General features: G+C 41.9%; 2 protein-coding genes and 1 long non-coding RNA gene across 3 annotated transcripts; 1 reads left to right on the top strand and 2 right to left on the bottom strand.

Annotated features, from left to right (window-relative positions):
* Window positions 1-548: 548 nt before the first annotated feature.
* On the bottom strand, window positions 549-19334 carry ZBTB11 (zinc finger and BTB domain containing 11). Its single transcript, XM_068180893.1, has 11 exons — window positions 18812-19334; window positions 15614-15849; window positions 14745-14976; window positions 12814-13616; window positions 10871-11050; window positions 10085-10315; window positions 9551-9695; window positions 8412-8529; window positions 5717-5875; window positions 5067-5242; window positions 549-3764 (listed from the first exon to the last, which is right to left on the bottom strand). Exons 1-11 carry the CDS (start codon window positions 19119-19121, stop codon window positions 3232-3234), a joined length of 3123 nt encoding a protein of 1040 aa, XP_068036994.1. The 5' UTR covers window positions 19122-19334; the 3' UTR covers window positions 549-3231.
* LOC137468825 (uncharacterized) lies at window positions 18845-23011 on the top strand. Its single transcript, XR_010996195.1, has 2 exons — window positions 18845-19100; window positions 21794-23011. It is a non-coding gene; the product is annotated as an uncharacterized lncRNA (long non-coding RNA).
* RPL24 (ribosomal protein L24) lies at window positions 22047-25871 on the bottom strand. The gene is made up of 6 exons (XM_068180901.1): window positions 25793-25871; window positions 25602-25677; window positions 24384-24494; window positions 23124-23260; window positions 22667-22730; window positions 22047-22174 (listed from the first exon to the last, which is right to left on the bottom strand). The coding sequence occupies exons 1-6, from the start codon at window positions 25795-25797 to the stop codon at window positions 22094-22096; spliced, it is 474 nt and encodes a 157-aa protein (XP_068037002.1). The 5' UTR covers window positions 25798-25871; the 3' UTR covers window positions 22047-22093.
* Between the last annotated feature and the right edge of the window lie 127 nt (window positions 25872-25998).

Here is a 25998-nt window from a genome sequence, read left to right as displayed (position 1 = left end):
TGCCTTGAAGTTCGTGTAACAGTAAAGGGAAAGGCACGAGACACTGTTCCCAGAACTGGAGGCAGCTGTACAGCTCATCCTTCAGCCAGGAGAGTGACACTGGAGGACAACCTCCACACCACAACCCCTTCTCAGATATCCATCCCAGGCAGAGCCAAGATGGAAGTGCTGGCTGGTGCTTGCTTTGGGGTGCAGTGTTGTACACCCAAGTCAAAAGAAATATCATCTGAAACAAACCAGAATGGTTACAGCTGGGTACCAGGGGGCCAAGCAGACACCTCACCCACCCTGAGGACTTGCAGCCAAAGCAATTTCAGTATCAATATACACAGTGTTTCATTAGCACTGTGCTCTGGTACAGCCATGTTCTGACACAATTCAGGAGTGTGTTGTGTTTTCCCTTCCTAATAACGTAACAAAACTTAAAAAGCAGGTGTTACTAGAACAATCCAGGCCAGAATCTGTCCATATATGGAAAATGAAATACTGCAGAGGAATCTGCAACACCTTCTTTCCTGAGAGAAAAAGAAAGTTTCTTGAAAGAGCAATTGATGGCAGAGCTCACTTTATTTGATGACAGAAATAACCATAACTTTATACATCTAACACTAAATAAAACCAGCAGAATGTACAAATCTGAGTCATTATGTACAGGAATTCACAAGGAATACTTAATGAACAGACACTTCTCATAAACTTCATTTCTTAAAAAATCAAATACCAACTGCATATTTGCAGTCTGACTTAGCAGAAGGGTAGTGAATGTCTTAAGTGCTGAAGTCCAAAGAAAAACATAAGGCAATCCCACAGAGATGGGAACAGCAAAGCCAAGAGTGACACTCCCTACTTACCTCACACTGTTCTGAAAAGGTAAGGCACAGCGCATTAGGAAAGGGGTGCCACAAAGTTCAGCTTTGACATTCCTGGCTGAGTCTTGTTTAGAGAACAACCTTTTGTTATTAGTTTGGTTGGTGGTTGTTTTTAAACAGTAGATCATTGCCTCAGTAAAAGCATTTTGACAGTGGATAAGAAGGCTCCAAAATTCAGACTCACTTTTGCTTCTTCCATAGATTGGGTAAATAAATAAATGCACCAAAGATTAAACTAAGGTGCTGGTAATATTCTTTTTTGTAAGGTAACCCACTAAATATACAAATAATGTTCTAGCACTATTTACAGCTATTTCTCCTTGAGCACTTCCTCACTTTAGTAATACATAATTATTTTTAGGATACAAACACTGAAGTAAGTTTTCAAGTTTATCTAGTGCTCTTTTAAATCTTTTTCCATCATAATGGCAGTATTTCAATTTTAAGCAGCATGGCTATCTCCAGATTCTTTACCATACAAAAATTCAAGTTACAGCTAGCAGTATTTTTTTTAATATTCATTTTAGTTTTAATCCATTTGATAATTAGAAAATAATACAATTGTAAAGGGGTGCTGGATATATAAATAACTATGTTATTTATCTGAAATAAGACCCTGACTTTTGAAACAGACAACTACAAATTAATTTGGATCCAAGATAGGAACTCAAACATAAAAAATTTTCAACAACTGCTTATCTACAGAATTGCAAAGTACAAAAAGAACAGTCCATTCTGTAGCTTAGTAGACAGATATCCACATAGTTAAATAAGATGAAAAGCAGAAATACTAATTCAAATGAGGTGGTTACTTTGCCACAGGGTTTGCTGAAATTTTGTTCAGTGGATCTGATTCACAGGTAGCAGTTATATGCATGTCACTTTATTTATGAAATTTACCCTGCAATATTACAAGTTTCTGTCTGCTCGGGTATCTTTCTGCTGTCCAGCTTAGGAAACATGTGATACCACTATAGACTGCGAAGAATTTAAAGACTACAGCTCTGATTGTTCACATGCAAACACTTTTGGTTTCCTTGACAGACATGCTGCTTGCTTAAAGAAATCACGCAGCAACAAAGGAACCCCAGCTTGTACAGATTAAGATGTGCCCCATTCATGGTGATAAACCAGGGACACAGAAACCTGGGTCAAGCATTCACACTTACTTGCAGGAACACCCAGTAAGGATTTTTCAAACTACGTGGTGTAACACCAGGTATCAACTGTCCCTAGAAGTATTTCTCTTAAAGCAGCAGTAATAAGGTCTTCTAGAGATTCTGGTAATTTTGAGACAAATTTGATTTTTACCCCATCCCAAGACTTTCATATTTCTCTACCCTGATACTGTCATGTGTCCTGCTTGGGAATTAGCAGGGCTCTTCCTTTCAATACAAGACAAGATCAGTTCATAACTACCTGAACTTCCTTAGTTCCTGAAGAATTGTGCCATTAGTTCTTTATCCTTTGACAGTTTCTACATCAAATGTAAAGCAAAACCAGAAGCATCCCTCATGAGGCTGCCTGTGCTGGGCTCACACGTCAGCGCTGGCAATAGCTTCCAAACAAACATGGAGCTAAACGCGGTTGTGCACAGAGGCTGCGGTGCAAACTCCTCCCTTACAAAAAAAAGGAGTTTACTTCCCTAAGTAGCCTCCCTGTGGTGGGCTGTCCTCTGGTCAACTTCAATTCACAACCACCTTGGAGAACCACTTCCTCAGACTCGGCAAATCCCTGCCCATCATCTATAAAACATTTTACATTTTGCTGAACCTTGGAACAGCCACCCACACACCTGGAATTTAAGTAAGTTCTTCAGAACTGGGATTCACTAACTACCAATAGTGCATTTGTCCAGAGAAAAAAGCTTCAGTTTTTCTGTATGCCACATGAAGCACAAGCCTACACAAAGCATTCTACCACCTCCCTTGTCTTGGGAGTAAACAGACAGAATCTAATACAGGTAATTTGCTCACAAACTTGAAGAAATGCACATCAAAACAAACAAAAAAGCAACCAATAGTTGTGCATTTCTAGGTTTTAGTGCAGCCTTTTTATATGTTTTTTCTTTTTAATTTTTCAAAGTTACAGTATGATACTTCATGACACAAAAACATAATTTTAACTTTTTTGTTTTGTTTAAAGTTACAGCCAGTATAGAAATCTTAGCTTTCAAAGCCCTGGACCACACTGGAGTACTGATACTTTTTCCATATAATGCGTGGTGCAGTATTCTGTCATCACAACATTCAGTACTGAGAATTAACCATTTGAAAACAGGCATCACTGAAAGCCTCAGCTAACCCATTATACACTTGCTTCTCACAGATACAGAACCTCACCCTTCCTGCTCTCTCATATACTAAATTGACTCTGTTGTTGTTACATGGGCCACTTCTACTTCTACAGTTTCAATGGCCTGTGTCACTTCAGCCATTTTCTGTCCTTGCTGTTGTGCCAGTACGTAATTTACCACCTGCATGATGCTTTGGTCAGAAAGGGTAGAGACTGACGTGCATTCCTCAGTAGCTGCAACCGCTTCGATGGCTTCCAGCGTCTCTCCTGTCACCACCACAGTCTCGCCCTCACCAGCGCCAAAGCTGATCTCGGTTTCTTGCTCCTGGATGTCTGAGGCTAAAATGCTGATGGCGTGTTCCACCTGCGTCCCCTGGTTGTGAAACTGAAGGGTGTCTTTCTCCAGCATGATTTTGCAGGGTATGTAGTCCCTGTGGAACTTGGTCATGTGCTTGCGCAGGGTCCGTGCGTCTATGTAGGCCTCGCTGCACACGGGGCACACGTAGGGCCGCTCCCCCGTGTGCGTTCGCACGTGGCGCTTCAGGGATCGCGCGTCTGCCCAGGCCACACCGCATGTCAGGCACTCGAACGGCTTCACACCTGCGCAGGGCAAAGCAAGCAAAGGTCACGGAGCCCGCCAGGAGCGACAGGGAGAACAGCAGCGTGGGGAAACAGAGCAACACTGTGATGTTTGCCATGTAAGAAAGAGATCCTGTCCACCATTTCTGTGTAACAATGCAATGCAAGCATAATGCATTCAGTAGTTAGATTTTCCACAAGTGCCCAACCCAATCCAACACTTTAAAAAACTTCTCAAGATTCCTTTTAATGCAGTTTCTTCCTTATTTTAAGTGCACAACGCTTAATGGAATTCTGATCATTTTGACGCCTTTCTGAAGCCATGTTTTACTTCACAGAATTTGTCACTTACATTTCTAGTCATCCTTTGCTTCTGTCAATCCTTCAGTACACCTACAGCTTTACCCCTCCTCTTCACTGCATATGTTCAAATACAGCACCTGATGTTTGTATGATCTTATTTTCCCTCGTAACATCTGAGTTCTGTGGTCTGTAATATCTAACGGGACGTGTGGGTGGTGACAAACACCATCTCACTACTGGTTTTTGCTCTGTGACAGTTACTGTAGATTTAGGCTAGGTACCTACCACAGGACACTTCCTCTGTTTAGAAACAAACACAAAATCTTATTTCAATAGTAAAGACAGCTGTCAGATTTACTGTTAAGAGCTCTTTAAAGGGAGACATGCTTCAAAAAAAAGTGGGTTTTGCCCCGGGACAGGAAAATATAGACTCCCAACAGAGCTGAAAGAACCAAATACTCAAAAATCAATTTCATACCTTACATCTAAAGTAAAAATGCACACAATTCTTTAAGAAAAAATATAAAATGTTTTCATATTTTCTCAAAACATCATACAATTTATCACTTGTCATAAATTAAGAAGTTGATCGATTTCCAACATTGGTCCGTTTTTTGTTTTTTTTTTTTTTAAATTTAGGCCAATCATTCTCCTATTTGAAGAGTACTTTGTTAACTGTGTGCACCTTTGAAAATGGAGAATATTTTAGTGCATCCAATTCTTTGCCAGATTTATCCCTCTTAGTCACTTGTAAAAATGTTCCTCTTCTATTCAGGTTCTGAGGACAAATTGGCACAGTCCCTGTGTGTGACTGGAGCTTCAGAAAGAGTCCAACAGCAACTTCTGGGAATCACTGACAGCAAGTTACCAAAGCAGGATTCACATAAAACTGGAGAATCTGTAAAAAATCCTCCCTGTCCTGCCAGACAGCACACACAAATACTCAAATAAAAAATTACCCCTTTGCACATCGTGTTTTTAGCGGTTGAGGGATGTAATGACTATTTGTGTTCTACATACCTTCATGATTGTTCATGTGCCTCCTATATTCCCGGAGTTGTGTGAATTTTCTTCCACAGTGCTCACAAACTCGTTCCAGATTTTGTTTTGCTCTTCCTTTTTTACCATGTGTGGCTTTCTTTACATGCCTCCTGTACAAAGCTTTCTCATAAAATTCTTTTCCACAGACGTTACATCTAAAATATGTTAAGTGAGAAATCTATTAAAACCATTATTATACGCTTATGTCTTTTAAGCCAAAATGCACTTTATTTACCGTAGACAAAGGTAATTGGCAATACTGTCTTATATGGTAAGTAGTTCCATAAATAGAAGTAATATTGTTGGCCCAAAATACATTTCCTCTTATCCACAGCCACAAAGCTTCCACTTACCCTTCTAGAGAAGTGAGATCACATAAGTTTCTAATTTCACTGATTGTATTTATCCATTTATGACTTCATGTCTTAGTTCCAGCACTGTGTCCCAGGTTAGCAGCTAACCCACTATTTTTAAGTCACCCATCCATCCTCAAGTACTCAAGACCTCAGTCACCATCAATCTATTGGTACTTCAAAAGTGGACTAGGCAGTGCCTTGTTGACAGGCTGTGGATCTCTATAGCCTCACTTTGATTAGTATATTTCAGTTGTTAAATTAATTTCCTCTTACCTATAAGGGTCTGTGACAGAATGAGACTTCACATGAGAATACCAGTCTTTCTTCCAGCTGTAACATTTTCCACAGAACTGACACTGAAATGGCTTTACACCTAAATGTTTATTCATATGCTGCCGAAGATCCCGAGCTTCATAGAAACTCTTGTCACACCTGTAACAGGAAATGTTTTAGCATCCCATACAAGAAAGGCACTGATTTCAAAAGCACTGGGACCCTCTTCTTTAATAGCAACTCAAGACTGAGAACACCAACGGCATCATCAATATTTATTTAAAGCATAATCCCATTCTAAACTAGGAAAAATTAGAAAGAATAGCAGCTTATTTGAAAGCCTGGAATAAAACTTTAAAACTTGAGGACCTCTGAAACCCTTTTGGCTGTTACTAAGTAACTATATTCTTTCTGCTGTTTTAATGGTGAACAATCAAAGGCAAACCAACTGGGAGACATCAGAAATTTGCATTATAGCATATGAACATATGAGGACAGTAACAGCTGCTTCTTCCCTTAACCAAAGAGGACTGACGCAAAGATAACTGGAATTTATTGTTTTTAATGCTCAAATGTAGGGTGTTTTTAGAAAATTAAAAAAACTCAAATTCATAAGCCTGCAAGAAAGCACCTGAAAGTATTGATACTCATTCTTTAGCTTGCTGCTTGTACACATCTTAACCCAGGCTAACTTATGGTTTTCCTTCACTACTCTTTGTATAATATGACTATACAGCTCCTCTTGGTATGATGACTACAGAGTTTGGTCTAATCAAAAACATGGTTTCTCCCTTTGAAAGAAATTCTGCTGCTCATCTCTCTCTCTTCCTCATTTAACAACATACAGCTGCATGATTCAAGAAAGGAGAGAGGCAGAGCAATGCCAGCAAGCAAAGGTGGCTGATCCAACTTCTACAGTATCAACCACTGGAATGAGGGAATCAGAAAAGGAAAAAAGCTTCCATACAGGAACAAAACATTTGATATTACATTGCCTGAATAATGGGCATTCTTGAGAGAAAAAAAAATTGTCTTTGCTTTTGAGGGAGAAAAAAAAAATGGGTAACAGTCCCTGAACCACAGAAACAACCTCCTCCTCAGCTGGAAAGTCTCACTGCTCCAGTTCAAATGGGGCTCTCAGGGATCCTCAGTTTGCACATCCACATTAAAAAGTATCAGAACGACCCCTCAGGGGCTTGAAAGGTGCTGGCATTCGGTGCTCTCTCCCCAAGGATTGTGTATTTGGAAAAGCCATTAGAGAAGTAAAAACTCAAGCAACCACCATGCATTGTCATGCATTACTGTGTTTTAATCAAACACATACTTCACTGCAAAACTTCCAGGAACATTTTAGGAAAATAATTAATGGACAGCTTTGCTCAATGGGGCCAGAAGTTCAGACTGAAGCCTGACAGGGAGTTTTCCATTCCAATACACCGAACTAAAGAACTGAAGTCTGGTTATTGCTTAGTGAAGCTCTCTGAACCACTGGTGACAACATGAACTATATCCTTAGTAGAGACTTTTGCTGGAGAAGCAGCAAGGACTGTGTCTATTTTGAAGAAGGTGGAGAGTCAAAATATCTTCTATGTCAAGGTGATCTCTTGCATCCATGGCCCTACTGCCTTGAGTAAAAAATTTTTGTTTTATATTTCACCTTCAAAACGAAAATTCCCTTCCATAGTATGTTTCATGAAACAGTGTCTGTGCACCCTATTAGCTCTGTTCTTTGTATTTTTAGAATTAATGCTTTTAGTATTAAAAATCACTAAATAAAAACATAGACAGAACTGAAGTAAGTTTTCATAATTTAGAAAATATTATTTTTGCTAGTATGCAGCAGCACTGAGATACTTTAAAAAACTCTTTAGATCATTGCTTTCTTTAAAACCTTGAGATGCTACTGGCAATCATAAATTGTACCACTCCTCTTAATATCTGACAGAGCTTCCCAGGGACCTCATTGTGAGTTCCAAAATTAAACATTATTAATCCTTCTGCAGGGCACTTGAAAGGTTCCCTATAGTCTGCTTGGTCATGGAAAAAGTATCCATGTTTTAGTAATGCACTAAGAACACACTTTCCAGTTACAGTTTCTGCTTTGCTAAAGTCCACAATGCTGTCATGTAAATAATAATAAATGCCATTAATAATAAAAATAAATGTAATTTATTGCAATATTTAAGTGGTCACATATGTTTTATAATCAAGAGAAGTGCAACAGTCAGTGAGTCTCAGTTTGCGATGTTCCTAAACACAGCCATGTTTCAGCAAACACTGCACACAAGTGCAGGACATTGCAGACTCTATAGGACAGCTTCAAATCAAACTGAAATCCACTATCACACTACAAGACGGGAAAACCAGGCTCAAGGCCCTTGGCCTCTTACAGCCTTACACTCTTTTATCTGTCCTACAAAAAAGCTGTATACCCACACAGCTACTGATTACAGCACCAATTACAGTGCTAAGTCAATAGAGAATAGCTGCATGGAACTAGAGCCAGGTAACACCTTTGCTCTCCAACACATGTATTTACAAAAATCCGTTTTTTATTCTCCGCTTTCCAAGTCTTATCCCATGCCAGCGGAACAGTTTTACGCTACAACAAGGAGCTGCTTTTCATCTTGAAAATTATTAAAATCATCAATACTAAGAAAAGAAGCCCACCAAAACCACCCATCACCTGACTTACTGAGTACACTGATATCCACGAACTTCAGGCTTTGGCTGATGTTTCTTTATGTGTTTACTGAGTCCTGATGCCCTGTGGAAAGATTTTCCACAAATGGAGCAAAGATATTTGGATTCTCCTAGCAAAAACAAAACAAAATATGTTACCAAGCCAGGCCTCCATTTCTCTGGAGTTCTTTGTGAGACAGGTTTTTAATTTAAATATAAGTTACTTAAGTAATCAGAGCAGTACTACAAAGACAAGTTTGTTTAATTACACACTGAGGGAATTTTAAATGCATTTTGTATGTGCTAATGTAATAATACACAAGGGGGGAGTAGCAACTCTGAATTATTTTATGTTTTTAAACATAGTTACATCACTGCAACTATGATTTAGTGAGGAAAAGTGTGTGAAAAAAACCACAACTGACTGTGTTTATGTATTATGCAACTTCTTCAGAAACACAGCATTGCTTATGGATTATTGCTTATATCTTGCATTTGTGGAAAAACACCTTAAAATAAAAGTTTTTGCTCTATTTCATCAACACAGGAGTGACGACTACTAATACAAAATCCCTTAATTTCAGGAACAAATTATCCTAAGTATCTCTCTTGATTCTGCCCAGCCAAGACAACCAGAACCACAGACAACCTTTACAAATTACAATTTTAAAACTCTGCTTGTATTGAATTATTATACTGCCATCTTTCACAGGCTAAGATCTTTCAAGACACTAGGCTTTACAAAATGTCAGTACAGAAAATCTTGAAAAACATACATGGAGATATTGAGAGATTTAACTTAGCATGTTTTCCTCTAAAAGGACAGGCTGGGAGATTAGGTGCATTAGAACATTCCAGCCTGTTGCCTATTTCTTGTTGAATTGACATGATACAGCCATGAAATATGTACATAAAACCACAGGAACAGACCAACCTGTTCTTGTATAGAACATTTGCATAATAACACTAAAATATGGTTTAGCCCCAGAAAATGACTACTTACCTCTATCTCAGCTGCCTGACCAGAAGAAAAATAACAAATTGCCATTTATTTTTTTTAAACAGTTTCTTTTGACACTGAAGAACAACATTAAAGTTCAGCAGCATAAAATAGCCAAGCAAAGGAAAAGGATTCCCTTTCTCATCACTTACCTGTATGAATGCTCATGTGTTCCTGAAGACTTCTTTTTGTGACAAAAGATTTTTCACACAAGTCACACTTGAACTGTTTCTGTACTTCATGGAGAGCTAAGTGCATTTTCAATCCATGCTTATATGTAAAGGTCTTTCCACAAACCTAAAGAAATCCATACGTGGTGGAATAGGACAAATAAAACTAATTATGTAATAGGTGTTTAACTTTAAACAGAACAAAATCTCCTGTATTTCTTGGGAACTAGGATGGCCAAGCCTGTGACTTTGCACCAGTGACAAAGCCTGTTAAAAAAAAAGGAATCATCAAAGGAAGACAATTCTTCTAGATACAAGAATATGAACTTGCATAACTCAAATTCATTCTTGTCTTCTCACTCTTGGACTGCAAGCAATTTCATCATGAATGTTACACTGGTTCTCCCTATTGTGAAGCGACCAAGATTAACATAAATTTCAGGGCAGAGCGTCAACACCAAAATATTGATAATAAGAGAACATTACTAATCTGATTAGAGAGCAAAAGGACTTTACCTTGCATGCATGGGGTTTGACACCTGTATGTTTAAGCATATGGATTCTGAGGGAATAGAGCTTAGGCAGAGTTCTCCCACATATGTCACACACAAATTCCCGTTTGGTTCTCCCTTTCACTGAGGACACGCCTGTCCCCTCGGCACCTGCACTGCTGGCTTCTGTCTTCCGTGTGTGACGCACCAGATGGGCCCGCAGGGAGGCACCGTACTGGAATTCCTTCTTACACAACTGGGACAGAAAATATTACAACTTTACTTTGCATGTAACACTCAGAATTCTTAAAAAAAAAAAAAAAACAAAAAAAAAACAAAAAAAAACCCAAAAAAAAAAAAAACCCAAAAAAAACCAACCCAGAAATCAAATGTTTTAAGTACAGTAATATGATGAGTTAAATCTATAACCCAACTCCAACAGCCATTTTGAATAAGGTTAATGATTAGTTGTAAATTTTTATTTTATGGCACTGACAGAACCTCTGATCACTTCTCAGTGAGATTAACTTCCAGACTAGACTAAATACAAATTTACTGGTAGGGTTAAAAGCAAATCCCATGCTAGCACTGTCTTGTGCAGCAAGTTCACACTACTGTCAGGCCAAGTGGCTGCACTCCATTCTACCTCACCTTATCCAGATCAAGGCTATATCCAACTCTGAAACTGGTAAGTAAAATAGACATATATACCAAAAAAGACAACAAAAAATAATTACTAATATAATTACAGAATCAAATTTTCTAAGGAGGAAAGTTAACACAGAAAAAAAAATCCAACCCCTCAACTTACTGGGCATTTATATTCTTTAGATCTTTCGTGTTTCAGTGTGTGCATTATAAGTGCATAGCGCCGCTGGAACACCATTCCACAGTCAGTGCATTTGTGCTGCGCTTCCACTTCGTTATTTTCCATGGTCTCTCTTTTGGGCTGTTTCATTTTTTTCCCTCTTTGTACCAGCTTCATGGCAACCTAAGTTGGAAAAACATTACCTCTGGATGAATTTTACTGCATTGCACTTCATACCTTGTCTGAAAGTTTGTATTAAAAGTTGATGTTCTGTGTTTCTGTAATACCTATTAATTTTGCTCAGCTGACTTAGCTGCTTGAAAGTTACCTTGTTCACTACCCAACTACAGATCTCAAGGTGAGTGAAAAACCATTCTTTTTTAAAAACCATAAACTAACTGTGATGATGGTGACACAGTGACTTACCAGTTCAGGGACCATGAACTCTTCAGCCCTAACTGCCTAAGTGACAGTTATGGGATAATTAAAGAAGAATCACAGAGTATTGCCAGTCAGGATTTCTATCAAGTTGAGAGCATTCCAGCTTTCCTAGAGATTTTTATCTAGGAATAAGGCACTAGAGGGTTTTTTTAGGTGGTATTGGCAGTGCTACCTGGAGCTGATAATCTCATCTTCCTTTGTAGAAACTTGCTGCCAAATTCTTTAGAAGCCAAATTCTAAGTGATCAGGTTAAAATGTCCTGTATCAGGTGTGTCCCATTTGTGTTCCTGAGAATAAGGCAAGGGAAGAAGTACAACCATCCCAATTTCTTCATCCTGTTCTCCCAACTGTTGTAGACAGGTAGAAGAATTATAAAAGAAAGGCCTTATAACATCAAGGCCTCACTCTGCTAAATTACCAAAGCGGCCCTGTCACTTCTTCTAGGTGCCACTATCAAGCAGTTTGCAAGTTCCCATACGAAGCTATTTTGAGAATGAGACACTTGTTAATGTAACTAACTATTCTGAGGGTGAAAAAAAATTGCACCTACAATAACAAGGAATTTGTCCAATGAGAACTAGCAGAAAACAGGAACTAATCCCAAAAGTAAATATTCCCCTTCCCAAAACAGAACAAAACCCTGGTGGCTCTCCAACCAGCATAAATAGGTTGCTCAAGTATTTTGATTGTGCTAGTTTTAGCATCTGGGCTTTAAGCTGTCCACCTGTAAAAAGACAGTAATGCTACAGTTTCTATCTACCAGGGTGTTGTAATGATAACAAATGATTGTCCTGTGTGTGGGATTGGTGGCTCTAGTACACAAAACTCTCAGGACTCCTCTGGTAATTAACAGTTCTTCAGAAAACTTTGCCAACATGCAGTGAAGTGCACTCTGTCACAAACAAAATGCATGAATGCCCAGTGAGATGACTGTCAACTATCCAAAGGCACTGAAAGAGGAAAGAGCAATAAGATAACGGGAAAGAGTAATAAGACTGTTTCATAAAAAAAAAAAAGTAAATGGAGCTAGTTCAATTACTTAACATTTAGTATGTTCAGGTGCTAGAGTTTTTAATTCCAGTGCTCTTTGAACCTTTCTCTAAATTGACCCCAATCAGAAGGTAGCAGGAATACATTATCGTGACTCATGACTACAACTTATGTAAAATTTTTAATTCCCAATGCTGTTGTCAGGTCTGAACTAATGTAGGATCTCATTTCTCTAATAGATAATTGTACATATCTATGACTGACATACACATGAGCTAGCTCAAAATTAAATTCCCAGATCATTAAGAATTTTGGGGAGATGATAGAACTTCTGTCCAACCCTAAGAAGATGTGAGAAGATACTCAGCCTACACTGTGGCCACTGAGCGTTCTAAGGACCTTCAATATGGAAGGAATACTGATGCCAAGTCAATGCTTTTGGGATTTTGTTTGCCCAACTGTCACAGCTTAGAAATTACTCTGGTAACTACAAGGTCTAATGACAAACAGAATACCTGCTGCACTGCAGATTTAGGATTTGTCTTTCTATTCTGCAGTTTTTTTTCAATTCCTTTATGCAGCCTGATGTATCCCCCCTCACTGACTGAACGCTGGCGAAGCTTGCTTTTGTAAGTATCATCCTGGCTGGAAGTGAGGCTTTCTGGCTGGGAAATGGAGTTGCTCTGCTCGTTACTTTTTTGCGTGAGTGTCTCTGAGGAGTCTTCAGAAGCAGAGGCCACATGTGCTTTATCACTCTGATTTTGAACTGTCCCAGTTTCCTTTTGACTCTGTGTGTCCATGGTTTCCACAGCCGATGGCTCAGTGCTGAGTCTGTTGTAGAGGCTGTTTGCAATGCTCTCCACCAGCTGGATCTTGATGTAATTTTCAGTTGTTTCACACTGTTCCACAGGCTTGGAAGGATCATCTGCAGTGGCCTCCAGAGGCCCTGGGTGCAGGAGGTCAGGGTGGGGTGCTGCTGCCTCCTCTGTCCCAGCAGAGGAAGGAGCTCCATTCACAGCTACTGGCACTTCACTGGCTGCAAGTTTAGGTTGCTCAACACCATCCACGGGATGCACCTCCACTTCAGCCTGCTCTGCTAGATTTTGTGTTGACTCTACTGTTTGAATATCTCCCTTTTGGTACACTGTAATTTGTTTCTCTTCCATCTGTTTGTGCACATTCTCACAGATTTCAAGGACCTCTGACATGAAGAGATGCCGGGCGAGCATGGCCACTTCCGCCATACTACAGAAATCAAATGTTAATTCTGAAGTATAAGCAAATTCCAATAAAGGCAGGAAACTGGACTTGCAAAAACCTACCAGGAATAAAACAAGATATTAGAGCAAATAATGATGACCTAAAATTACCCCAAAATATCCCATGATGAATACAACAGTTCACCTTTGATACAGTTAAGCCTGAAATTTAGAGCAAAACACACTTGGAAATAACAAGCCCATCACTGGTACTCAATTAGCTGTCATTCACACTACAGCTTTCTCCTCATGTAGTTTCCATGTATGGGTAAGCTCAGACAATTTTTCCACAAACTAAGTAGTACTTAAAGAGTTTCACAATAAAATTCTTTGAGGAATATTTCAAGATGCTGGGAGAGCTACAATACTTTTGGAGCAGATTAATTGAACCAAAGTATTTCAGGATCTGCTACATTCAGAAAGTACTCAGGTCTTAAGTAACAAGTGATGCGGTAGAAAAATAAGGAAGTAGCTATTGAAAACAATAAAAATATGGATATATAGATAGAAAGCTGAAATATAATAATTTAGTATAATTATCCACAGTTGCATAAATAATAAATCAAATATTTAATGTGGGGAACCTTCTGGACTATCCTATTAGAGAATTATTGTTCATGCATGCCTATTATTCATGCAGAGAAAGACAGTTAATAAATGAAAAAGCAATGGAGAAGGCATATGTTCTGTACACTATTCTTCATCACTACAAAGCTATTTTTAGAACATATATTTTAGCTCCTGTCTTTCATGTACCAGGTCTGAGAAATAAGCAGACACATATAATTCTGCTTCACAGAAATAAGAAGTAATTTAGCATTCATTAAGCTGAACAACTCTCCAAGCAGCCTGTGAACATCCCTGCTTGATGTACTAAGCATTTGACTTTGTTCCCTTTTTAACATTTGTGACTAATTCAAGGAGGAAACATGCTTAAGCAAGGTAAAAATCCATCAAAAGCTTCTCAGAAATTTTAAGGTTAAATACCACAGTCCATGGAAAATCAGGTTAGGCAAAATCTGAGTGATCATTTTTACATTAAGATTCACACAAAATACTTTTAGATTAAAAGAAAAAAAGCAAGCTAAAATTTGGTTGTCTTTAACACTCAAAAAAGACTGAATTAAATACTGTACACCTTACTTAGGATATTATAATTTCTAGCTTTGAAACCCACAGCAATTCACCTGACAGATCCACTACAGCTTCATGACTAGTGACAGCTCCCTTTTCAATGAAGAGCTCTCGGAAGTACTCGCTGTTGGCTGCCAAGACAGATTTGTGAGCTTTGTACTCCTCTCCTTCAATCAGCAAAGTCACATCACAGAATTGATTGGAAAGCCTCTGCTGATTCAGTTGGTTTAAGACTGACAGACAATGTTTGGAAGATGACTGCTTCACAAGGCCCTTACTGTCAACCTGTCATAAACAACATTTGAGAACTTCATTACATTTATTGTGCCTTTTTAAGCATTCACACTGAAACACAGAAAAGGATTATTTTCTGTAACCATACAATCAGTTTGAGCCTGTAGAATACAGAGCTTAACTTTACTATTGTTTTCTTTCTCTAAGTTTCACCCTCCCTCCAAACACAATTAAAACTGACTGGAAAAATGGGAAGACATATGCAAACAGCTCTTTGACTGTATTTTTCTAGGCTACAGTCTGAAAAAGTTTCTAAATTCAAATGTCTTTATGTACATGTGAGCCTGCAGTTATGAACAAGAATTTTATATATCAGTATAGCATCATTTATTAAGGGAAAGATATAGAGCCCATAAGAATCTGGTATGCGATGTTTTACTACTGCCATTCATTTTATCTCAGATTCTATATGAATAATATATAGGGTGATTTTATTTCCCAGCAATGATATCCTGTAATTGATTTCATGACATATACACCAGTATCCCATTTCTACTTTTTCAGTATCTTTGGCAAAATGTATAGTCTTGCTGTGACAAGATTATCACAACAATGGAAAAGAAGTACATGACCAAGAATGCAGTAACAGAAAATACCAATCTATTCAGATGTAAACAGTGGTACTTACAAACACAAGCTCGTGTTTTGCTATTGGCTTCTTCTTCACAGGCTTTGGGGATGCTGCTGGGATTGATGCTGTGTTACTCAATTCATCATCTGTTTCATTATTGTCTTCATGAGATTTTGCATCCAGTCCTAACTCCTCCAGCATTTCAGAAGGATCTGAGAGAGATCTAGAGCGATCTAGCTTTTCCTGGCACTTGCTGCATTCTTTAATGTAATCTTTAACCTGCTTAAGAATACCTAAGAAAAATTAATGGAGCTTGATTAGGCTTCTAATCTTAATGCAATTTACTATAAACAAATAACTAAGTATGTAGAAGATTAGCAAAACATCAATAATTAATAAACAAAAATATTACATAATAACCAAGAAGAAAAAAAGTCAGTCGCCTACACTCTCCCTCTCTAATGCAATATTACCAATTCTATTCTTTCACACCATTGCATGATATTGTATGTCTCTACTGCTAATTTGAGATAGAACATTTAGAATGCCACTACATCAAGCAAACCCTCCTAGAAAGATTATTAAGGCTAAAAAAATAAAACAACAAGGTATTTAGACACTTAGTCTCATCATCCCAAGGTAATGACAAATGTAATATAATCCTGTATTTAGCCCTCACAAATGGCTTGCTCCTGCTGAAGAGGACAAGAATTGGAAGGTTCACTTATGAGCTTTTGCAAAACTGGGATCAACTGTGCTATATGCAATGACACTGATAGGTACTATTAACGCTGTTTTAAATCAATTGCTTATGATTTTGGAATTGAAATAAATCAATTTCCCGCCAGTACTTTAACCAGTGGAACCAAATATAAACGAGAGCACCCAAGAAAATACCCTGAATTTGTGTCAGGGGAGATTTAGGTAGGATATTAGCAACAGGTTCTTCATCCAGAGGATGTTTGGGCTCTGGAACAGGCTCCCCAGAGAAGCAGTCACAGCACCAAGCCTGACAGAGTTCAAGAAGTGTTTGGACAATGCTCTCAGGAATGACTCTTGTGCCTTTTGGGGATGGTCCTGTGCAGGTCCAGGTCCCTGTATTCAGGGATCCTTGTGGGTCCCTTCCAACTCAGCACATTCTGCAATTTTGTAAATAATTTCAGATACTCAACAGGTCCTAAGTACAGGGTCCTCTTCTAGACACCGAGGCATTTTCCATGCATGGCTTTCACTCCAAGTTCATTCTCTTCACTAGGACAACATAAAAGCATATATAGCAGCTGGGCCTCTGTGGCTTAAAATCCAGCACAGCTCAAAAGCTTTGCTGACCCAGACTTAGACTTGGTTGCTCACATCGCCTCAGAGCATAACTTGCACTATCATTAAATACCTATCTCTGTAAGGACGAGGAAAACCGAGACTTAAGGCAACCTAAGATATTAATGCCCATTTAAACATTTGTACACCTCCTTGATTTCACCTGAAATCAGACAGGAGGTCTCTGGCCTGCAATTCACATCTCTAACACCCTTCCTGGCCTCTGAGCCGTTCTCCAGCCCATGGCCTTGCAGTTACAGAACACACACCAGGCTGATGTCCTTCTCAGGATGACAGCTGGGCTAAAGCTGCTGTCCATAGCAGACAGAGAGTACTGTAATGCCCAGGAAAACACTGTTTTAAGGGAGACACATGTAAGAAACATAATACTTGAACTGAAAGCATGGAATGAATTTTAGTATTCTCAGTGTAAGAGTAGCAAGAGGATTTACGGTGTGCAAATAAAGGTGACCAATAAGATCAAAAGAATACAGAATGCCTTCTCCTGACAAACAGAAGCTACACTGAGGCCCATGGAGGAAGTTTCCAGCACAGGATGAGGGTAGATGCCAGAACAGTACAATGCTGGGCAGACAAGGAGAATGCAGATAAAGGCAAGGAAACCACCATCCAGAATGTGTATATCAGCTTTGAGATGCCAAACTCTTTCTTCACATGAAAATATCTTCAAGCCAATGAGATCTGGACTGGAGGGACTGGTTGCAGCTAAAGCAAAATCCCTCAAACTGAAAATAGGGAAAACTAAAGCTTACATTACAGACTTGCTGATGGATGAAGAGAGCAGAACAAGAGAAGCAATACAGACACACACTGGGCCCATGGCAAGTGAAAAGAAGGCTATTTGTTTAATGGATACCTAGGGCTAAAAGTAGAACACCAAATCCAAAGGGAACAAGATATCAAGCCATTCCCTCAGGCAAAAGAAAAGTCCCAATTGGGAATTAATTGCTGTTCAGGCACCACCATTTGTAACAGCTGTGACAACACTCAGGATCCAGCTGAGAATTAGCCTGGTCTTTTCAGCTTCTCATTGCAAGAAAGAAACAAATAAAACAATGAGCGCCAGGACTGCCAACCACCACTGGCAGCTGTAGTACTTTAACATGAACACCATCACATGCACGAATGAGGTCCAAATCTAACCCAGGTGACGTGGACTGGATTATCACCCTATCCCAAGGGCACAGTTGAGATGTCATTGTCTTACCTGGGCTGTGTGTAAGACCTGGAGGGGACAGCTGTACTCAGTGTTTCCAAATATTCAAGGTGCCATCACCAGATGAGAAGCCCTAGACAATGTGCTGACCAGGATGTACTGTGCAGAGTAAACCCTGCCTCTCGGGGTGTGACACAATGTCACTGCCCACAGACCACGTGCTTCGAGGTGGCGTTCAAAGGCACTGGTCACACAGCAAGTGACAGTCCCCTCCTGGTCCTGCCACGGAAGGCATACGGACATCCCTTCAGTAGAAGGGAGACATTTAACTGCTGGAGCGGGTACAGCGGAGGGCAACAAAGATGGTTAAGGGACCGAATCATCTCAAGGAAAGGCTGAGGGAACTGCGCCCGGTCAGCCTTAACACGAGACGACTGAGAGGGGACCGCATTAATGTGTATCAATATCTAAACAGAGGGTGTCAGGAGCATGGAGCAAGGTCCCGGTGGTACCAAGCAATGACATAAGAAGCAACGAGCAGAAACTAATGCACGGCAAGTTCCAGGCGAACACGAGGAAAAATTGTAAAGGTGACTGTGCACTGGTAGAGGCTGCCCCGAGAGGCTGTGAGTCTCCACCAGTGGAGATACTCGGGGGCCGTCTGGACGCGGTCCTGTGCCATGCGCTCCGGGATGACCCCGGCACCTACTGCGGTTCTGCGGCTCCGTGCCCCAGCAGCCGCCCCCGCCCGCGGCGCTCACCTCTCCACCAGTACTTCTGCGAGAGCCCCTGCCAGGTCTGCAGGCGGGTGCGGTGCGCGCCGTCAGGAGCCAGGTGCGCGGCGCGGATGAGGCGGGCGCGGCGCTCGGCCTGCAGCACCACCTCCAGCTCGGCGAAGCGCTGCTGGTCGCGCTGCCGCCGCTGGTAGTACAGGGTGCCGCCGCGCACCACGTAGCAGGCAGCGGCCTTGCGGATCTTCCGCTTGGCGTTGCCCTCCGTGCCCGGCGCGTACGGCTCCCGCTCGTTTGTCAGGTACCGCAGGATGGCCAGGTAGCTCTCCTCGCTGGACATCGCGCGGCAGGGGCACGGGAGCCACCCCCGCGCCCTCAGAGCCGCGCCGGGGCTGCGGAGGAGCCTCCCGGGATAGGGGAAGGGGGGTCGGGATCGGCCCCGGCCCGGCGGGAGCTGCGCCCAGGGGGGAACTGGAGTGTCGCGGCCCGCGGCGGCAGGAGGTAGGGAGAAGCTCGGGCAGCAGCGGCGGCGGAAAGACAAAATGGCTGCTGCACAAGCGGAAGTGAGGCGGGACCGCGCGCGTGCAGGAGGGGCCGGGAAGGGGCGGGGGCGCGGGGGAGCACCCGGGGGAGCGGGTCCGCCATCTTGGAACCGGGCAGGGGAGAACCCGGGCGCAAAGCCGGGGCCGCCAAGTTGGGGCCGGGCAAAGCCTGCTGCGGGGGCGCGGTCGTGGCGGCGGGAGCCGGTGACGCTCCCGAGGGAATCCCTGTGCAGCCCCGGCCCCGAAACTATGGCGGCTTCTGCTCCAGAACTGCCTCGGGGGCAAGAGCTGCGAGGGGAGTAGCAGGGTCACTCGTGCCGACCAGGAGCTCACCAGCGCGGGCGAGGCGGCGCCGCAGCCCCGCCCCGGGGCGCTCAGTGCGCGCTGTTTGTCTGTAAGAGGCAAGAAAGAAAATCCTTAGAAGTCAGCTGCGCGTTTTACGTGTCCGAGCTCTGCGCTGGTTTTTACATCCATAACAGACACGCGAGGCAGGAGCCGGGGCTGTCGCGCCCAAGGAAAGCGCAGCAGCAGCGACCCTTCCCCTGCGCTCGGTACCTGCGGGACGCACCTGGAGCACAGCGATCCCCACTCACAGAAATACCTATCAGACTGAGCAAGACCGGCCAAAGGCGTTATTTATATAGAAAAAGCGTTCTGTAGTTAGTTTTTCGGTTTATTTAAACAATGACAGTGGTCGAATACTGGAACAGGTGGCCTTAGGAGGTTGTGGAATCTCTGTCCTTGGAGTTGTGTTCAAGACTCAGGAGGATACTAAGCAATCTCGTTTAAACAGACACGTTTTCAACAAAGAGTTGGGAGTGGATATCCTCTGGAGGTCTTTTTCAACCAAAATTATTTTGTAGGTCTGTGATAAACTTAGGTACTCAATTTCTTCTGACAAATACTTGATAGAGGCTCAATTACATTCCATTAGGTAAACACAAGGGCTTATATTAATTTCCATGATAATTCATTCTATTACATCTATGTTTGAGGTGAATAAAGTGCTGTTACACCAGAGTAAGGCCCTGCTCTGAACAGCCTGCCTCAGTCAGTGCATAGCTTGTGAGAAGAGTAACCTGATGGGCTGTTATTCTTTACTTCTCACCATATTAGTCAGAATTCAGGAGTAAACATCAAGGGAAAGTAATCATGAAGCACTTCTGTGCAGCGCTGCAGTGACACCAGGCAGCCAAAGCCTACAAACTTCCAAGCATTAACACATACTAACTTACTAATTAGTCATATCTGCCAATCAGTTTCTACATATATATATATATCCTTAATGGTATTTCAAACAGATGGTAAAAGCTCATCTTTATTTTCAGCTTCTTAGCTGAAAACATTAACAAGGACACATTCAGGGTACCAGGTGCCTTGTACAAGACACTGGTGTGATTTTTATAATTGCCACTAGCATGGGTAATATTCTGAGGTGTTTACAGCCTTCAGTTTCAAACTATTAAAAATTCCTTTCCCTGCTAATTACAGGTAATTTTTCTTCCTCTTTTCCCCTCTAGTTTCTGGCTCCTTTGCTTTCAAATGTCTTAACCAGTTTAAAAACCTTAAATTTCTTTCTAAGCATGAGTAGCGCTGGTGGTTTTTTTTTTGTTTAATAGCAAGAAGCAGAATTGTTTGGAAGATCATGGTGCAAATTCCATTAATATCATCAAGCTAGACCTTTCTTAAATGAGTTGTAGCCTTCATTCAGACCCATATCTATTTTACTAAAACCCAAACAAGGTATAAATATAGCCCATAATCCACAGTGCCCATTACAGCCATTGTTTTTGCAGCCCAGAACTGCAGGAAGTTGAAACACAGCTGTCTTCTTGACTGGTGTAAAATAACAAATCAAGCCCTCAAAGTACCAACAGAAAAGTAACTGATACAGAAAATAGTGAAGGTTTGGTTTCCGTTTTGGTTCTAGTAAATCAGGACATGCTTTGCCAAGGCTATTGCTGTCCAGCAAAACTGGCAAAGTCTGGGCATCCTGTCTGCACAGTGCAATTACTTAGGCAGAGACAGGAACACCCATGAGGAATTTCAATCCCTCTAGCGGTGGGAGGGTGGAAAATTACTAAGGGAGCCCCTATCTACATTCAGCAAGTTAAATATGAACCTAAATGTGCTTTAACTGTGTAACATCAGCTGCATTTGAAACCCATTCAATCTTCACAGGCTTCCTTTTCCTGACAACAGCTTCCAGCAATTCATAATTTTGTAACTTCCTGACCCAGAAGTTGCACCTGAATCTTTGTGTGTAAGGGCCATGCAGTCTGTGAAACCATCAATTCCTTTTTTTTTTTTTTTTTTTTACCTTTTCCGTATTTGATTCTCTGTATCTTGCTACAGGCATTCCACAACACAGGACCTTTGTAAGTAATTTACAAATGGTATTGCTTCACACTAACTTTTAGCTTGCATGCATCTCTGATCTTAGAAACCTCTTTTATGTCATTTGTCATAGATGCAGAATAAACTTAGATGCTGTTCTGTCCTTCAGGCAAGAACATTCCTCAAATACCAGCTCCATCTTCCCTGCTACCTGAGCCACTCAGTGAAGACTGGGGAAACGTGTGCTAATACAGCAGACTGTCTAAGAAACGAAGCGTTTTATGGCAGAAGATGCTTTTCAGTCTGCAAAACCCAGACATGATCATTTTACAGATTCATTCCCTTCAGTATATCTCACACAGCTGAGCACACCATGGCACAAGTAATGGAATTCCATTAGATGTTTATTCAGCATGACCAACAGTTTGGCAAGTTAGCGCTTTCCACCAACACGGGGAGCAGAAACCTTGACTGGTTTCACAATCTTCTGCTTAGGTGCTGCCTTCGTAGGGGCCTGTAGAGAAATAATGAAGTATGAATGAAAAGAAGATATTTATCTGCAGTCCTAAAAGTGTCTTTGTATGTACTCTTCAAAGAAATTGGATCAGATCAGCCTAGAATTGCAATCTGTAATATTTGGATCATGTTAACAGATGTTTACACACGTAACGCTAAGCCAACATATGGTATTAGTTCATAAATGATAATGAAACACATGGTAGCATTCATCAATATATTGTTACCAAGTTCCTAGATAGTGAAGCTGTCACATTCAGACAAGTTTTTATCTATTAATTATCTCTGATATTAGGTCAGAGAATTGTTTTACTGTAATATGTACTTATTCTGTAAAAAACATTTATTCTGTGCAGCTGTTAAGTTACAAAAATGCTTCCTCAAAACAGAAACAGGAATTTCCAATGAAGAGCTACAGCAGAACGCTGTGTGTCATGTTACAACATGGTGTTTTCCATTTTATAATTTTTATTTGCCTATTGCATCTCACCTTTGCAGCAGAAACAGCTGTTTTCTTGGTTGCCTGCTTAGCCTTCTTGGCTTCCTTTGCAGCCCTGTTAATTCACAGAAAAAGTGGACGTTATCTGTGTCTGCCATTCACTGTTTCCTTGTTTCAGCACTGTGAGAGCTTCCCAAGATAAGGAATGGAATGCATTACTGCAGATTTCTCCTCTATATTCACTATCCCTTGAAGGAATTTCTATAGAGGTAGCAGAACTGTGAGTGACAAAAGTACAAGGGAAAAAGCAAGGAGAGATCCTTCTCTGCTGCCACCATCTCTTGCCAAGATTACTCAGTATTACATACAAACATACAGATCAAAAGCAAACAAAAACCCCCACAAAAATCTTATAAAACACAGAGCTCACCGAGAGTTTAAGCTTTTGTATGAAAAGTACTGCATTCTTTGAAAAGCTTGGGATAGCTCCACTGATCTGACTTCTCACCTAATAGCTTGTTCCCTCTGTGCCTTTCGTACTTCAGGCTTCTGGTTTCGCTTGGCCATAATCTCAGCTAGAGAGGCACCAGTGATGGCTCTCTGAAACTTCACAGCACGGCGTGTGCGCTTCTTTTGGACCTCTTCCTAAGAGGGCAGGAGACAAACACAGACAATGAACACCGCAAGACATTAAATACGTGGCTGAAGACAATTACAGAAAAAAGCTGCTACTCAAATTGAAGCTATCTAAAACTGTACACTGTAGTAGAATTTTACTTCTCACTTTAGAGAATCCTTCTGTTGGGTACAGAGAAGTGCTGCCGTACCTCCATATGGCCCCTTCTCCAACCACATCCTGTACTTTTCATACTGTGTTATTACCAACAATCCTTGGTTGGCTCCCCAGCTGTCCAGCTATCAGTGTTGGAGACATATACATTAGACCCTGTATCTTCTACGCTTCTACAGTGAAGTATGAAAAAAAATATTTTGAAAGAATGTTAGAAGTTCAGCCATCTATAACTCCCAGAAGAAGAAAAGGGGGGGAAGGATAAATCTTTGATGGCGTCTTCTGAAAGGAGAACACTCCACACCTATTCATGTGAATCCAGTGCTGGGGAGCAGTGTAAGCCATCATGCATCAACTTTCTTCAACCAAACTGGCAAGAACACTGACCTACTGCACTGATGTAAGCCTTTCTCAAAGCTCCTCTGTTGTGCAAGTTTAAACAAGAGCACTGCAGCATACCTCCTGCTACATGCCTTCATGATTTATCCTTTTCATGCAATGACAGCTACATAGGGAAAGACCTCATGCTAAGCTACAGCCCAAAGTTTTCAAGGAGAGTATATTAGGAGTGTCATCCCTGCCCCTCTAACCCCAAAATCAGCTCCCTATGCTGTCACTATTGAGAAGTTTACAAGACCAAGCTTTTAGGAACTCTGCATATTAAACAGCATTACCCACCCTCCCTAAAACTAACTTTTAAAACCATGCTATTCCTACAGTTTTTAAGATCTACTGAATATACTGTGGCTCTGAGCGGTCTCTCAAAGAAGTGCTACAACACAATACAATGCTTTTGTTGAAGTGGTGTATAAACTCATGTAACTGCACTCACATTTTCACCATTATTAACTAGTCTTCATCCTGGTAACTTGGGTCATGCTTCTGCTGAACACTGGCACACTTAAGTGACCTCTAACAGACCAGTGACCACATCTTTTAGTCACCAACCTGCAGTGCTATTAGCTGGTATGTACTTACCGACTGTCCCTTCTTGTGCTTACGCCTGTACAGAACAGTCCAATTGATCTGACGAGGGTTTCTCTTGGAAAGGAATGCAGACTCACATTTTGCATTCAAGAACTGAAAAACCTGGGAAGGAAAAATGTTTTGCGTAAGCTTTGTTTCCATATAAGACATTATCACAGTTTGCATTAAGTATTCTTTGAGTCGGTGTTTTTCGACATTGATGCTTTTGGAGCTCTTAAACACAGTTCTGACTATTCAAAATTTTAGAAGATAATTCAAGTAATCTCAAGTTCTGCATTTTGTTACAGTGGTTGAACTGATGTCTTGCAAGGCATTCTGAAGTATCTTCATTTCTCTGAAAAAAGTTCAAATTACCAGTTGCATCCAGTGCTGCTGTGTATTTCAGGCACAGCATGAATAGCTGTGTCCAGCATCATGCTTTCCAAGTGTTTGTCTTCAAGCAACAACGCACTTCCTGCATGTGGGAGTGACTCAAAACTTGGCCTAGGGAACACAGGGAGACCAATGCTCACCTTCTCGGCTAGTCACACTAAGCTGTTTGTCTAAATCAACAGGCAGAACGCGCAAGCTGGTTTGTTATTAGCTATATAATTCCATTTAAAGTACAAGCTAGTTCCCAGGAGTGCTCATAAGGATTCAACCAGTCTATCCCCTGGTCATTTTGCTGGGAATTCCACAAAGAAAGCTGACTGTACTGGGATACTCAAAAGCCAAGCCCTCCTTTCACAGGCAGGGACATTCCTGTCTGCGTATGACATGACAGCTTGAAAGGGTTCTCGACCCTATTTTACCTCAAAGATTTCTACTCAATTAATTTGGAAGACCAACTATTGGCTCCAGCGAATCTTAGCATTTGATGCAGGACGTCTAAGCACCATTTTCTACAGAACTTTGGTACTTTACACCTGCTGCTTTAAGACTCCCTTTGGGAACTGCATTCTAAAACCCAACCCCAAGCTGTATCACAGCACGAATCTCCTGCGGAGCAGCTACGGCACTTGCAGGCCGATGCTGTTCTCATACAGCTCGATAAGAAAGACTCAGGCAGAGGTCACATCAACACTATCGGAGCCTCCGGTCAATCCCAAAGGCGCAGCCTCCGCTCCCCGCGCACCGCCCGGCCGCTCTCCCGGGCGCAGCGCCCTCCCGTCCGCAGAGCCCGCTCCCGCCCGCACCCGCGGCCGCCCGCGGGGCTCGCCCCGGCCTCACCTTCCCGTCCGTGCGGGCGTAGCGGCGGCCATGGCCCGGGTAGATCTTGTACCCGCTGAAGCTGCACAGCTCGACCCTGCGCGGGAGAGAAGAGTTAGGGGAGGGCGCGGGTGGCCGGGGAAGGCGGCCGGAGCCCCGCGGCAGCCTCCCCGCGGCGGATGGGCCCGGATAGCGGCAGATGGGGCGCTCACTTCATGATGGCGGCGGCTGCGAGGGGCCGGAGAGGCGGAGGGGACGCCGGGAGGCGGTGTCAGGAGCAGCGCGCGGGGCTCGACGGGAGCTGAGCGGGAAGGGCAGGACTTGGCCGGGCAGCACCGCCCCGCCCTCGCTCCCGCCGCACCGCGGCAGCTTCGCGGAGCGCTCACCCAGCCGGGCTACCCCGGCACAGCCCCGGACG

Source organism: Anomalospiza imberbis, chromosome 2, assembly GCF_031753505.1.
Source record: "Anomalospiza imberbis isolate Cuckoo-Finch-1a 21T00152 chromosome 2, ASM3175350v1, whole genome shotgun sequence".
Lineage (NCBI taxonomy): Eukaryota > Metazoa > Chordata > Aves > Passeriformes > Viduidae > Anomalospiza > Anomalospiza imberbis.
Note: the sequence above shows the minus strand (reverse complement) of the source record. Positions and strands in the feature narration are given on the sequence as shown.